This window comes from Oryctolagus cuniculus, chromosome 9 (genome assembly GCF_051225735.1).
Source record: "Oryctolagus cuniculus isolate XC-2025 breed Fujian yellow rabbit chromosome 9, ASM5122573v1, whole genome shotgun sequence".
NCBI classification, from domain to species: domain Eukaryota; kingdom Metazoa; phylum Chordata; class Mammalia; order Lagomorpha; family Leporidae; genus Oryctolagus; species Oryctolagus cuniculus.
In genome coordinates this window covers 122,594,217-122,608,544 of record NC_142875.1, presented here as the reverse complement: position 1 = coordinate 122,608,544, position 14,328 = coordinate 122,594,217, and the positions used below count along the sequence as shown (strand labels likewise).

At 43.9% G+C, this 14,328-nt stretch overlaps 1 protein-coding gene across 10 annotated transcripts in view; it reads right to left on the bottom strand.

The window, feature by feature from the left end:
- The window catches only part of IRAG2 (inositol 1,4,5-triphosphate receptor associated 2), a 116,975-nt gene that overhangs the window by 85,579 nt on the left and 17,068 nt on the right, over nt 1–14,328 (bottom strand). For all 10 annotated transcript variants that reach the window (XR_016213583.1, XR_016213582.1, XR_016213584.1 and 7 more), the window contains 4 exons: nt 10,834–10,992; nt 9,258–9,375; nt 5,960–6,010; nt 2,793–2,870 (listed from right to left, as the gene is read on the bottom strand). Coding sequence is in view for 5 of the 10 variants with exons in the window: in XM_089304677.1 (XP_089160803.1) it covers nt 2,793–2,870; nt 5,960–6,010; nt 9,258–9,375; nt 10,834–10,992 (406 nt within the window). In the remaining 5 variants the exon portion in view is untranslated. The remainder of the gene's footprint in view (nt 1–2,792; nt 2,871–5,959; nt 6,011–9,257; nt 9,376–10,833; nt 10,993–14,328) is intronic.

Sequence of the window (14,328 nt, the reverse complement as noted above, 5' to 3'; positions counted from 1 at the left end):
TAAAAAAAAAAAAAAAAACTACAAAGAGGTTTCATTTCAGTCCAGTTAGAACAGCTATCATCCAAAAATCCAAAAATAACAAATGCTGGTAAGGATGTGGAGAAAGATACGTTAATCCACAGTTGATAAGAATGTAAACTAGTACAACCATAATGAAAGACAGTATGCAGATGCCACAGAAATCTGCAAGTAGATTACCATACAACCCAGCACATCACTCCTGGGCATTTACCAGAAGGGAATGAAACCAGCATATGAAAGAGTTATCTGTACCCCGTGTTTATAGCAGCTCAACTCACAATACCTAAAATTCGTAATCACCCAGATGTCCAGCTACTGATACCTGGAAGAAGAAAACGTCCCATATATACACGATGAAATAGTACTTAGTCATAAAAAAAAGAATGAAATTCTTTCACAACAAAATGGATGCAATTGGAGACCATCATGGTTAGTGCGATAAATCAGTCCCAAAATGATAAATATTATATGCTTTCCCCAATTTGTGGTAACAAATACACACAAAGCACATAAAGTATAATGTATATGAGCGAAAGTTATATTTTGAGATTTGATTATTGTTTACACCCCTTGTCTATATTCTTGAGGAATGGTGGTTTTTCTACTTACTACTTGCTGCATTCTTTATTTACAGGAGAGTTAAGCTTGTGATTATCAAGAAAACTGAAAGTATGTCATTGTAAAAATTACAATAGGAAAAGAGGAAGGGAGGGTGTGAGGGGGGAGGGAGGGTATGCTGAGAAGTATCTTTATGCTCTTAAAACCATATATATGAAATACTTGAAGTTCGTTCCCTTTATATAAATTTTAAAAAGGTAAGGAACAGACTGTTATTCTAAAAATATATAAATACATTTTCATTTCAGACACATACAATAAAAATACTGCCCAATTAGGCCATTACAGATAACAAGGGTGACAGAAATCCAAGAATTTATTAATAGTTGTTTTCAGTTTTCCAATTAAAATGGGTGGTAGGTAAATATACACTAAATGTAGACTTATTAGATACAATATAGACAAAAACATTTCCGTAAGGTATCATCCCCTAATTTAATCAATGGCAAACTTTCCTATCTCTCTTCATTTGCAACATTAAGAAGGTAGAATACCTAGGGTAGCTGTTGCATGTAGCGGTTAAGTCACTGCTTGTGATGCCCAAATCCCTTAGAGTGCTTAGTTCAAATCCTAGGTACTTCACTTCCAATCCAGCTTTCTGCTAATGCACACCCTGGGAGGCAGCAGGTAATGGTTCAAGTACTTGTGTCCCAGCTACCCATGAGGGAGACTCAGACCGAGTTCCAGGCTCCAGCTCGGACCTGGCCAGCCCTGGTGCTGTGGGCATTTGGGGAATGAACCAGCAGATGGAAGATCTGCCTCTGCCTCTCCATCTCTCCTCCCTTTCTCTACTTCTCCCTCCCCACCTTTCAAATAAATTAGTAAATAATTAACATTTTACACCAAACATACAATATTTGAACTCCTTCCTGACATAGGAACTTATAAAACTGCAAATCAGAAATTCACAATTTGACTATTATTAAATTTGAAATTGCCACCATAATGGAAAAGATACAAGGCACAGTAGTAAAACTGCAGTTCACAATTACCTACTCTAGACTGTATGAACAAAGAGAAAAGAGCTGCTGCAAGCCTCCAGCCATAACGTCAGGTCAACGAAGGAGAAATGGTGACCAGCATGCGTGCATCAGCACACGATGTATACACGTAATGAAATACGCACAGCCCCAGGCATGAACAACTATTAGTAACAAGTAGTAAGTGTTGGCACGGGTCTAGAGATATTTGAACTCCCACACTCTGCTTATGGAAATTAAACTGTGAAGCTACTTTGGAAACCAGCTGGGCAATTCCTCAAAAAATTAAACTCAGTCATTGTGATCTGTGCACATCCTATGTGTACAGTCATGCACCACCTAACAACATCACTAAAGACCCAGGTACAACAGTATACGTCATACAGACTAAGTGAGAAACAGGCTAAACCATCTAAATTGGTGTCTCTAAGTGCTACAACGTTCACACTGCAGTGAAATCACCTAACACGTTTCTCAGAACATGTCCCCATCATTAAGCAAAACCCAAGAGATATTAAAGCATCTGTCCACACGAAAGTTTATACACACACTGCTTATAGCAGCAATAGTCCTAACAGCCAGAGAGAGAGAGAGAGAGAGAGAGAGAGAGAGACCAACTAATAGCCAAAGCACCCACCAACTAATGAATGGGTAAACATAATATTCAAATAATGGAAGGTTATTTAACAATAAAAAGAAACACAGTACTGACAGAAGGTGTAACAAGCATGGGCCTTGGAAACACGAAGCTCTAAGTGTAAGATATCAGACACAAAAACCACAGAAGATTCTATTTGCATGAAACGTCCAGAATGGAGAAGTCTGTTCAACCAAAAAATAGATTGGTGGGGGCCTAGCGTGGGAAGCGGGGGTGGGGTGTAGGAAGGATTTCTTCTGAGTGGTAATAAAAATGTCTTAAACTTGACTTCAGTGATGTTGCACAACTCCAAGACAGTGATTTATATCCTTAAAATAATTCATGTCATATGAAACTCACTTGATCAGTGGAGCCATTACCAATAAGAATGAGAAATTGCCTTGTCATTATTCTAGACATTTTGAGGAGTACCAATTTCAGACTTTACAATCAAAAGATATTACTCATTTACAACTTCAGAGAACAGGAATGGTTTGACAGATGCAATATTTTACCAGGGTTTGAGAAGGGCTTACTTGGTGCTCTGTGTCCATTTTAGTCAGCTCCTCAATCTTCTTTTCCAGTCTATCTGTATCGATAATGTTCCTAATATTCTAATATAAAAAAATAGTATGGTTAGATTTAGTACCAAGACAGACAAAAGAACATCACAACCAACGTCTCTTTTAGGAAGGGGTGTTTTCATTCTGGCTGTAATCCATCTTCAAGTAAAGCACAGGAATTCAGATTTTCTCCAAAATTGCACCACCCAGGAAACCTCCCTGGTAGTGTCCTCCGATCCTGCACCTTGCCTCCTTGGCCACCTTGCACCTTGCCTCGTTGGCCACACAATCCCAGGATCACACCCTCAAGCCCGTTACCAGTAACTGGCGCCCCTCTGTGATCCTAGTAGCAAGCATCTCATTCCTCAACCGCCCCGTATATGATCTTTCCTGATTGCTTCCTCCAGCACCAGCAAACTTTTGATTTTCACTGGAATCCGCACTCCACTGATCCCACCACCTCTTTTTAACCCTTTAACCTTCCCATGATCTCAATCTCATTAAAGACTTGGCTCAAGTCTTCCGTGGTCAGCCGTTCTAACCCCCAACTTCCACTCCAATTTCCTTGCCTATCCCTGGCTTCTTAGCACTCAGATTAGCTTGTCACCTGTTCCATGCCAGAGAAATAAGATTGAATAAAGAATGGAGTGACAGGTCAGAGGTTAAATCCATGACCTCTAAACTCTGTATTTAGTGGAGACCATATCATATGATCCTAGTGTAGTCACATGGCCATTTGCTGAATCAGGGGTTGACAAGCAGTGCCCAGCCCACCGCCAAGGACCAACCCTAGCTGGCCCCCCGTTTTTGTGCACAGTGTTTTGTTGGGGTCCATGTGTCCACAGGAAATCAATTGCTGGTCTCACATGATGAAGGCAGAGGAGTGGTTTCAACAAAGCCTCAAAATGTTCACTCACAGGTCCTTTCCAAAAAACTCCTCTGACCCCGGTTCTGTGTCATCCCTTCCCTTCTCGTCCCTTGAATTTCCAAAATCTGCTCCCACAGGCTCGCTCTCAGCTGACAGCTGCTTTGGATTTCAACAACACACTCGCAACAATCACAAGAGAACTTCTCTGTGAACGGAATGAAGATCTATGGAAGGTTCTTAAAGCATTTTTGGAGCCGAGCACGTCTGTCCAGCTGCCCTGGGCCTGCTTCTGTCCCCGTCTGCACAGCTTGCTAGTATATCACTTGAAGTGCCTCCAACCTGGTCTTCCTGCCTTTTCCAACTTGTCTCTCCAGTGAGTCTAAACCCGGAGGCAGGAGTTCCCTTGCTACGAAGAGGTCCTATTCCTTTCTCCCACCGCGCCCATCTTATTCAGTGTCAACAAACTGGAAGCCAGAGTCCTTGCAGTGCCCACGTGAGGGGGCTTCCAAACGCTCATGGAAAACACACAGTATCTTTTCAGGGCAGATGTTCATGAATGTCCTGAACCTCCTGGTTCACCCTGCAGCCAACAGCCGGGTCTCGCTGGCCCTCTCCGGGAGCAGGCAGGCTGCAGCCCTGAGACTCCAGACTTGCTGTTTGCTCCCCTCCGCACGCTCGTTCCCTGAGGAACCTCCTTCCCAGTTTCTCATCAGAAAATAACTTCACAGGGACTCTTTCTCTAACCACCCCAGTTTAAACTGCACTGTGTTTTTTTTCTCCATAGCACTAATTACCATCGGGCCCACAGGTTCCACAAGGGCTCTTCTGTTTGTATGCTCAGCAGCTCCACTAAGTCCCTGCACATGGAGAGCTCACAACGGATGTGTACAATGAGCGAATGGGAATTACTACCCCCATCAGTGGGCTTACTCTTCCTCCTAAAGGGATCTGAGCTCTGTGACACTTACACACATTTTCTAATGTAAACAGTAATTGGAATGCCATCTCATGAAGAAGGTCTTCTTGTTGTTGTTGGTTTTGTTGGTGGTAGTGGTTTTTGTTTGTTTTGTATTCTAAACTGGTTTGGTGCAATTCTTTGATGCTCATCATTCATTCCAATACAAGAAAGGGGTGTGCTTTGGCATGCAAGTGAGGATGCTACTTGGGATTCACCCATCCTATACTGCGGTAGCTGGATTTAAATCCCAGCTTCACTTCTCCTCCGGTTTCCTGCCAGCTTGCAAGCTGGAAGGCAACAGGTTGGGTCCCAGCCACCCACATGGGAGACCCAGATTAAGTTCCTGGTTCCTGGCTTTGGCCTGGCCCAGGCCTGCCCTGACAGTTGCAGCCATTTGAGGTTCACTAACCAGCCTGCCTTTCAAATAATTTCAAGTAATAATTTGGAGGAATTCTACTAAATAAAATGAAAAAAAAAAATATTTTAATAGGAGAAAAATATCTTGCATTTGTTTCACAAAAAACTGGCCTTACAGCTTTAACATGTTTGAATCTAGAGTAGGTTTCCTTCACAATCTTTAATTGTTCTTTTCCAATTCACTATGAGATTTTTTTTAATATCCAGTTGGCCCATTTCATGTTTCTACCCAAACTATTCGGTGTAGCTTAATACTTCTGATGGCTTTATATAAATCCAAAATCAAAACCTTTGCCTAAGACTTGATCTTCAGAATTACTAGTATAACTTACTAGCTACCTATTCTTCCAATCCTTTAATTCTGTTGATTAATAAGAATATAATGCAAAGGAGTATTCTTTCTTAGCAGGAATATGCCATTCCATAAAATATGTAAGATTCATTATGGCATACCAAGTGGTTCACATGAATTATCTTAATCTCCAAAATAACTGTTTAGAGTAAGTATTCTTAGATCAGAAAAACAATGATTTCTCCAAGGTCACACTTTGAGTGAATTTAAAATCAAACTTAGATTCAAGATTTTTGCCACCTCATTCAGTGGAATAATAAAAAAGTTATTAGATAGTGCTCATGTTCTCCTTCTTGAAGAGAAATAAAAAATGCCGAAATCATATTAAATCTGAATTTTTGATATTTCATTTCTTGCATGGATAATTGCAGAACAAATATCTTTGTCCAACATGAAAATCCTACCTGCTCTTCCTTAATTGTCATCTGATAAATCAACCTGCTCTTTGGCCTGTAGGAGCCGGAATATTCACATGGCCTTAGCTGAACCCATGGTCAACACATTTCCCCATGTTTGTCTCTGCGAGGGTTGTCACTCCCACATACCTCTTCCTGTAGCATCCGAATCTTAAGAACCAGAGCCCGGTTTTCTGTCTCCTGGGTCATCGTAAGAAAGATAATGAGAAAGAATTTGAGAAGTTTGCAGGGTACTTTCCACGTGTTTACCTGTAAGGCAGTGGACACTGCTCCCTTTACCAACTTCGTAAGGCAATGTGGCATGCACACAGCGACCCTCGGCCGCAGCTGCTTCCCGAACAGCGTGAAGCCTTGGCTTGCAGTTTCTGGGGGATCTGGGAGGAGCGACTCCTTCCCCTATTCAACCCAACTATGCCAGCCAGGCAAAGATCAAACACCCAGCTGGCTTCTTTGGCTGCTACTTTAGTACCAACCATGTAAGACAAGTGGTTGGTTGTAAACTCAGGTATTTTAACAGCCCTGAAAAGCAGGGAGCTCCAGCTTACATTGTAGACATTCCCAGAACACAGGTACATCACAACTATTTCATAGTAACAGCCTCAAAGGCAAAACCATCAGAAAGAAACACTTCAGGACAGGCTATTCGTCACAAGGCTAACAGTCAGTCTTGGGAGTAGCTCAAGATAAAGACTTTGTGGGATTATTTTTCTGTTGTTAACATGTGTTTCCTTACTTTTATAAGCAGGCATTGCCTTTATTATTAACTTTTTAATTTTATTTTTCTAACTTTTGACAGATGTACACTTTTTTAATTTTAATTTTTAATTATTTAACAGATTCAATGTGTTTTTTAGATACAATCCTAAGAACATAATGATACTGCCTTCCTCCCTCCCCCTCTCTCCCTCCCACGCTCTTTCCTTCTCACTTTTTTAGTTTTTGAGATCAAGTATTTTAATTTGCATTACAGTAAAAAGCCTTAATACTTCACCAATTAAGAAGTTTAGCAAGTAAAAAGCAAAAAGACCCCAGTTTAGTGGGAATATAGTTTATAGACAACAGCTATAAACAATAATTGAATTGCCTTTATAATATCAAAATGAAAGTAAAAGTATCTCAGGGTAGGATTTCACTGATAGAAAAACAAAAGAGGGGCTGGCATTGCAGCCTAGAGACTTATGCCACCGCCTGTGACACCAGCCTCCTATATGGGCACCAATTCAAGTTTCAGCTGCTCCACTTCCAATCCAGCTCCCTGCTTAAGTGCCTGGGAAAGCAGCGAGGATGGCCCACGTCCTTGGGCGCCTGCAGCCACATGGGAGACCTGGAACAAACTCTCGGCTCCTCACTTGGCCTGCCCAGCCCCAACTGTTGCGGCCATCTGGGGAGTACAGCAGCAGGTGGGAAGATTGACCTCTGTCCCTCCCCTTCTGCCTCTGTAACCCTACCTTTCAAATAAATGAACTTGAAATCAGAAGACCTGAGCTTAGTCCTAGCTCTATCACTTAGCAATCAGCTGTGAGTGATCAAAACATCTCTGTCCTTGATCTATTAATTTTTTAAGATGCCAAGATATAGCAACTTCTGCTTCTAACTCACAGAATTTCTGTGATTATCCATGGGATTAGATATTGCTTTTTTTATAAATATTTATTTATTTGAGAGGTAGAGTTACAGAGAGACAGAAAGAAAGGTCTTCCTTCCGTTGGTTCACTCCCCAGATAGCTGCCACAGCCAGAGCTGCACCCGTCTAAAGCTAGGAGCCAGGTGCTTCCTCCGGGTCTCCCATGCAGGTGCAGGGGCCCAAGGACTTGGGCCATCCTTCACTGCTTTCCTAGGCCATTGCAGAGAGCTGGAGTAGAAGAGGGACAGCCAGGACTAAAACCGGTGCCCACATGGGATGCTGGTGCTTCAGGCGGAGGATTAACCTACTACACCATGGTGCCAGCCCTAGATATTGCTTTGAAATTATTAGACACTGTAAAATGCCAAGAATCTGGGGCCAGCGCTGTGGCATAATGGGTAAAGACACCTCCTGTAGTGCTGGGACCCCATATGGGCACCAGTTCGAGTCCCGGCTGCTCCACTATGATCCAGCTCTCTGGTATGGTTTGGGAAAGTAGCAGCAGATGACCCAAGTCCTTGGGCCCCTACACTCACATAGGAGACCCAGAAGAAGCTCCTGGATCCTGGTTTCAGATTGGCGCTGCTCAGCCATTGCAGCCAATTGGAGAGTGAACAGCAGACCAAAGACCTCTCTCTCTCTCTCTCTCTCTGACTTTAAAACAAATAAATCTTTTTTAAAAATGCAAAGGATCAGGATTCTAGATGTAGGACTCTTCACTTTTGATCAACAGTAGCTAACGTTATTGAACCCTAATGGGACAGAAATGGACATGGACGGCTTCACGTATAGGCCCAGGCCTAGGGTAGATGGCACTGTCACCTCCGTCTCACCCAGGAGGACATCGAGGCCGAGAATGGGCCCTGCCTCGCGCAAACTCACACAGCTCTAGTTCCAGGCCTTGAAAGCAGGCGGCTGACTCCGCAGTTGGAGTTCGTGCTCATCTTCCTGCCGTGCCCCCACTCAGGAGCTGCGCGGTGGTACCCCGCTACATCTTCCTTCCAACACATCCACAGCGACTCTCGGTCACAAAGGACCTGACGCTCAATGATTCTGGAGCCCACATTTTACTACTGAGGCAACAGCCATGCTCAACAAAGCTGTGTTGGTTGTGGGAGGTCACAGGTGACTGGCCAGGCCTGCAAACCAAGTCCCCAAATGGCTTACAGACTCCAAAAACAGCTTTTCAGCGGATGCCTTAAAACCAGTTAGTCTGATTGACTGTGGGGCCTCTCAGCGAAGTCAGCAAATCCTCAACACCGTGCTGCTGGAATTTGTCATGATTTTGAAGACTGTTAGTTCTCTTGCTAACGGTTTTCCATTTTCGGTAAACAGCATTTCTGTGGCAGTTGACTAAAAGCTTAGCCTAAGTGAGTTTCTGATCTGAATTAATGGGCCTGAATTTAACTGCTGGAAGAATTGAGTTTGGGGCTTCTCCTTAACCTGTGAGGATTGGAAAAACTCATTTTCTTAGAATCATGAGAAATGGGAACGTTGGACTGATAAACTTTCTAAAACCAGGTGATGTTTGTTACCAGGTATTTATGAATACAACTGTCAACTGCTGCAGACATTCTGAGACTTTCTAGATCTTCACCAACCAGTGTGAACCTGAGAAATGTGTAAGGACCTTCTCATCTGACAGAAGAACAGTTTTTTACACTTCCTGCCTTTACTTATCTAAAGTATTACCAAATCAGTGTCCTGATTTCTGATTTTTTTTCCCCCAAAACAAACCCACTTGTATTTTGGCTGTGTCAACCACATGCCAATTTCCAAGGACACCGTACTTGGATGACTTACTAATTGTTTGTTCTGAGCCCCGATCGTGGTCTTCTGTTTTTCCAAAATGCTCATACTCATTTTCAGTTCTTCCAGTTCTTCTTTTAACAGATTTGTTCTCATAACAGCCTGCTGGGCACTGTTGGGGTGGGGCAGAAGGCAATGAACAAAGCCTCAGATGTAACTGTCAAGTACAGAAGGAGAGCTACGGACTATTTTTAGACACAACTGAAACCCACCGAAGGCTTAAACCAAATGCCCACAGTTGTAAGAAATACCTGCGTGGTCTTTCACAGCCCTTGGAAAGGAAAGGAACCGGGGGAAATGGGATCGGGGAAGGGAAAGCAGACAAATACTTTCCTGAAGTCAACGGCTAGGAGAACCCCTCTAAGATCCACCATTGACTCAGGTACATTTTTTTTTTTTGGATTCTACCAAAAATGTATGCTATTGGTTGATGCAATTCCATGAGTATTCACCAAGAAGCTGTTGCACATTCTGTACCCTACACTTGCCCTTACCGAGCCTGCATACCAGTGAGGGCGAAGAGGAGTGAACTCATAAATAATTATGAGGAGTCTCTATGTGATGCATTCCCTAAAAAAGCTATTACTGAGGAGTTTGTAATAGCAAAGCATTGGAAATGACCTCAGCATCCACCATAAGGAAGCCGATTACATTTTGCTCATTCCTATCATGGAAATCCTAGTTGTATCTCTCACCAGACTATAAACTATTCTCTGAGAGCCTCAAAGAAGGTAAAACTTCCTCATCAAGGAATTACATTAATCATTCAATAAGCATATTTACTATGCTCCAAGTCCGTGCCAGGCTGTGGGATGTTTAGGAGATGGCCAAAGTGTACCCAGTCTTGAGAGCCCAACTGTCCCAGAGTTTATTATCAGTGCAATAAAAAATCGCAATTAAAACAAACCAAGATGGGAGTGTGCTCCAGTTCTGTAAGGTAGATAACTCAGGCAATGGGGGAGGGAAGGAGAAGTAAGGAGGCAGAGAGGAGACGGAAGAGGGGAGGGGGAGGGAGAGAGAGTTCACTGAGGGACTTCACGTGTCACACAGTCTGTGACTGACAAGAAATACACAGCCCAGACTTCCACATACAGACAGAAAATAGAATACTAACAGCCAGGGGCTGAGTAAGTGGAGATGCAATAGGGAGTGACGGCTAATGGGCACCAGGTTTCTGTCTGGAGGAATTAAAATGCTCTGGAATCAGGGGTGGGTGTATGCTGTAGGGGTTAGGCCACAGCTTTGGATACTTGCATCCCACATGGGAGTACCTGGGTTCAAATCCTAGCTCCACTCTCATTTCCAGCCTCCTGCTAATAAGCACTCTGCAAGCCAACTGCAAATGGCCCAAGTGTCCAGGTGGGAGACCCAGACTGAGTTCTGGGCTCTTGGCATTTGTCAGGCCCAGCCCTGAATACACTAGAAAACACTGAATTGAACATTTTAAAAGGTTTAATTTTAATCTATGTGAATTCTCGCTCAATAAAACAAAAAATACTTTGTAAGAAAAAGCAAAGCAGAAAGCCTCCAGCATGCAGAGCCCACCCCTGCCCCCACCCCCCATGCTCACCTTTTTACTTGAAGGCGCAGCTCAGCACAGTCCTCTGACAACTGGCTGTTAGCTTCTTCCAAGGTTTCCACTGCCAATTTAAACTTACGATTTTCCTCTTCCAATTTCTGCTTGTTGAAATGTAGGTGTGCTACATAGGTTAGCAAGTCAGACACTTCTCTGCAGATCAAAGTATGAATGAGAATAATCTCCCACATCTCTAATCCCTCCTGATAGAAACAAGGCCTGTGGTTAAGCCAAACAGGCTGAAATGTTCTCAAACTGATCTGCTCTCCTTACCATCATCATGAACGGAATTCACTTAATCTATAAGTATTCATTTAAAAACATTCATTACAACATTCAACTTTTTTCCAAAATTGCCAGGTATTTAACATTCACTGTTTATAAAAATCAGCTTTCAAAGTTTTTTTTTAAAGATTTATTTATTTATCTATTTAGAAGGCAGAACAACAGAGAGAGGGAGTGACAGAGAAAGAAAAATTTTCCATCTATGGGCTCATTCCCCAAAGGGTCGCCACGGCCAGGGCTGGACCAGGTTGAAACTAGGAACCTAGACATCCAACTGGGTCTCCCACGTGGGTGGCAGAGGTTTAAGTACTTGAGCCATCTATGCTGCCTTCCAAGGCACATTAACAGGGAGCTGGATTGGAAATGGAGCAGCAGGGATTCAAATAAGCACTCTGATAAGTGGTGCGCACACCGGCTAAACTCACAGCCTCCTATCGACCGCCCCTCTCATAGCTTTTGTTTATCCCTCCTCACATCACTCCCTTGTCTACACCAAGGCAATCCTGTTTCTGCCTGGATTATGGGAGACCTGGAAATGAATGCCCGTGGTACTCACTGAGTCACGGGACTGTGGCAGGTGTCAGCAGGCCCTTAGGAAACAATTCCAGGGTTCCTATAAGAAGGGACTTCAAAACATTTGTGAAAATGTTTTTGCTTAAAAGGTCAGTTTACACTGGTGCAAGGAAAATTTTGAAGTCCGTACATGGTTTGTTCATAATATTAATTTTCAATGACGTGTTTGAAGAACTCTTACACATGCGCATTTCAAAAGACAGAGCTCCCACCCACGTTTCACTCCCTGAAGGCCTCTAACAGCCAGGGCTGAGCCAGATTCAAGCCAGGAGCCAGGAACCCCATCCAGGGCTCCCACATCGGCGGCAGGGACCCAACTACTTGAGCCATCGCCTGCTGCCTCCAGTGTGCACATTAGGAAATGGGAATCAGGAGCAGAACTGAGACTCAAACTCAGGAACTTTTGATAGCCCCCTATATTTGTAACCTGCAGCTCATGATTTAGTTCTCATCTTTCCTATCATTTTCTGGGCTGGTAAAAGTTTGTGTCACTCTTCTGGCTAACATCCGAGACAGAGTCCTGACTCCTCCACTTCTGAGCTAGCTTCCTGCTAATGTGCCTGAGAAGCCAACAGATGACGGATGGTCCCCCGTCAACTATGTGGCAAACATGGCTTGAGTTCCTGGCCCCTGCTTTCAGCTTGAGCCAGACCCAGCTGTCATGGCCATTTGGGAAATGAACCAGCAGATATGATTGATCAATCTCTCTCTCTCTCTCACCTCTCTCACCTCCCTCTCCTGTCATGCAAGAAAATGAAGAGAAGGAAGGAGGAGGAGGAAGAAGATGGGGAGGAAGAAGAAGAAGAGGAGGAAGAAGATGACTAGGAAGTGGAGGAAGACAAAGAATAAGAGGAAGAAGAAGAGGGGGAAGAAAACGAGGAAAAAGAACAGGAAGAGGAGAAAGAGGAGGAGGAAAAGGTTAAGAGGAAGAACAAAGAAAGAAAAGAGCACATGAAGAAAACTGGGCTGTGTGTTTCAGAGAGCCCCAGGCCTCCTTCTCTTCTTGCCATCTCTTCACAGGTCAGCAGAGATATTAGCACCCAGCTCCTCCTCCACCTTTGTGCATGAGTCGAATAATTCAGAGGCAGAATCACTGCTCTTAATATGTAAAACTCATACAATCAGCAGAACATAGCTTTCCCCATTTTATGCTTACAAGGATCTATCATAGAGGTGCTTTACAAATGATCCCCCTGGGGCCAGCCTCGTGATGCAGTGGGTGAAGCCTCAGCCTTTCAGAGCACCAGCTGGGGTTTGAGCTGCTCTGCCTCCAACCCAGAACCCAGCTTCTGCTGGGACAGCAGCAGCAGATGACCCAAGCCCTTGGGCACCTATCACCCACGTGGGAGACCTGGATGAAGTTCCAAGCTCCTGGCTTTGACCTGGCCAAGCCTCAGCTTCTGCAGCCATTTGAGGATTACACCAAAGATGGAAGATTTCTCTGCCCATCTCTCTGTCTGCCTCTCTTTCTATAACTCTGTGCCTTTCAAACACATAAATCTTAGGAGAAAAACACCCCCCGAACAGTTTAAAGTCAGTATCACAAATCACTCCTCTAACAAGATTGTTCCAGTCTTCGAATGCTGTTTCTTTCTTTTTTTTTGGACAGGCAGAGTGGACAGTGAGAGAGAGAGAGACAGAGAGAAAGGTCTTCCTTTTGCCATTGGTTCACCCTCCAATGGCTGCCACGGCCGGCGCGCTGCAGCCGGCGCACCGTGCTGATCCGATGGCAGGAGCCAGGTGCTTCTCCTGGTCTCCCATGGGGTGCAGGGCCCAAGCACTTGGGCCATCCTCCACTGCACTCCCTGGCCACAGCAGAGAGCTGGCCTGGAAGAGGGGCAACCGGGACAGAATCCGGTGCCCTGACCGGGACTAGAACCTGGTGTGCCGGCGCCGCAAAGCAGAGGATTAGCCTAGTGAGCCGCGGCGCTGGCCTGAATGCTGTTTCTAGAGCATGCACTCATGGGGTAGCACTGAGGTGCGTGATTAAAGCTGTCACTAATGCTTGGAAATCAGTCATTCCAGTCCCAACAGGTGTCACCACTGCACCTGTAGTGGGGATCACCCAGGCTACTGGGAGACAGGAGTGCCTGCACGCCAGGTACTACTTCTTTCTTCAGGGCAGACATTGCATTGAATCTGGGAATTTATGAAGAACTGGGCTATTCTTTTACTCATGACAACCATAACCAAAGAAGCTTTCAAAATATAACTCAAAATTAGATTGCCACCAACAGGATAACTTCTTGCATAGGAATGTGCACAAAGTTAGTTTGTTTCTGACTGCACAGAATATGAATGTCTTAGTCATTTCCCTAAGCTGACAGATACAGGTTCTCGTCAAAGTTTTTGATCCTCTCTCTTCCATTCCCTCAACAACTTATACCATTCTTTCTTCCTCCGTGTCTTAGTCCCACCATTTGAGTTGTGTGACCTTGAACACGTTACTGAGCCATTGTCTCCCAACAATAAAAATGTCATCATAATAAAATCATCCTCAAGAAGTTGTTGGGATGACTCTTCATTACCACGTATAGAAATCCAGTCACTCACGAATGGCATATAGTAAACTCTCAATAAATGATATACAAATATAGAATGTTTATTTGCTGCAGTAAAAAAAAAAAAATT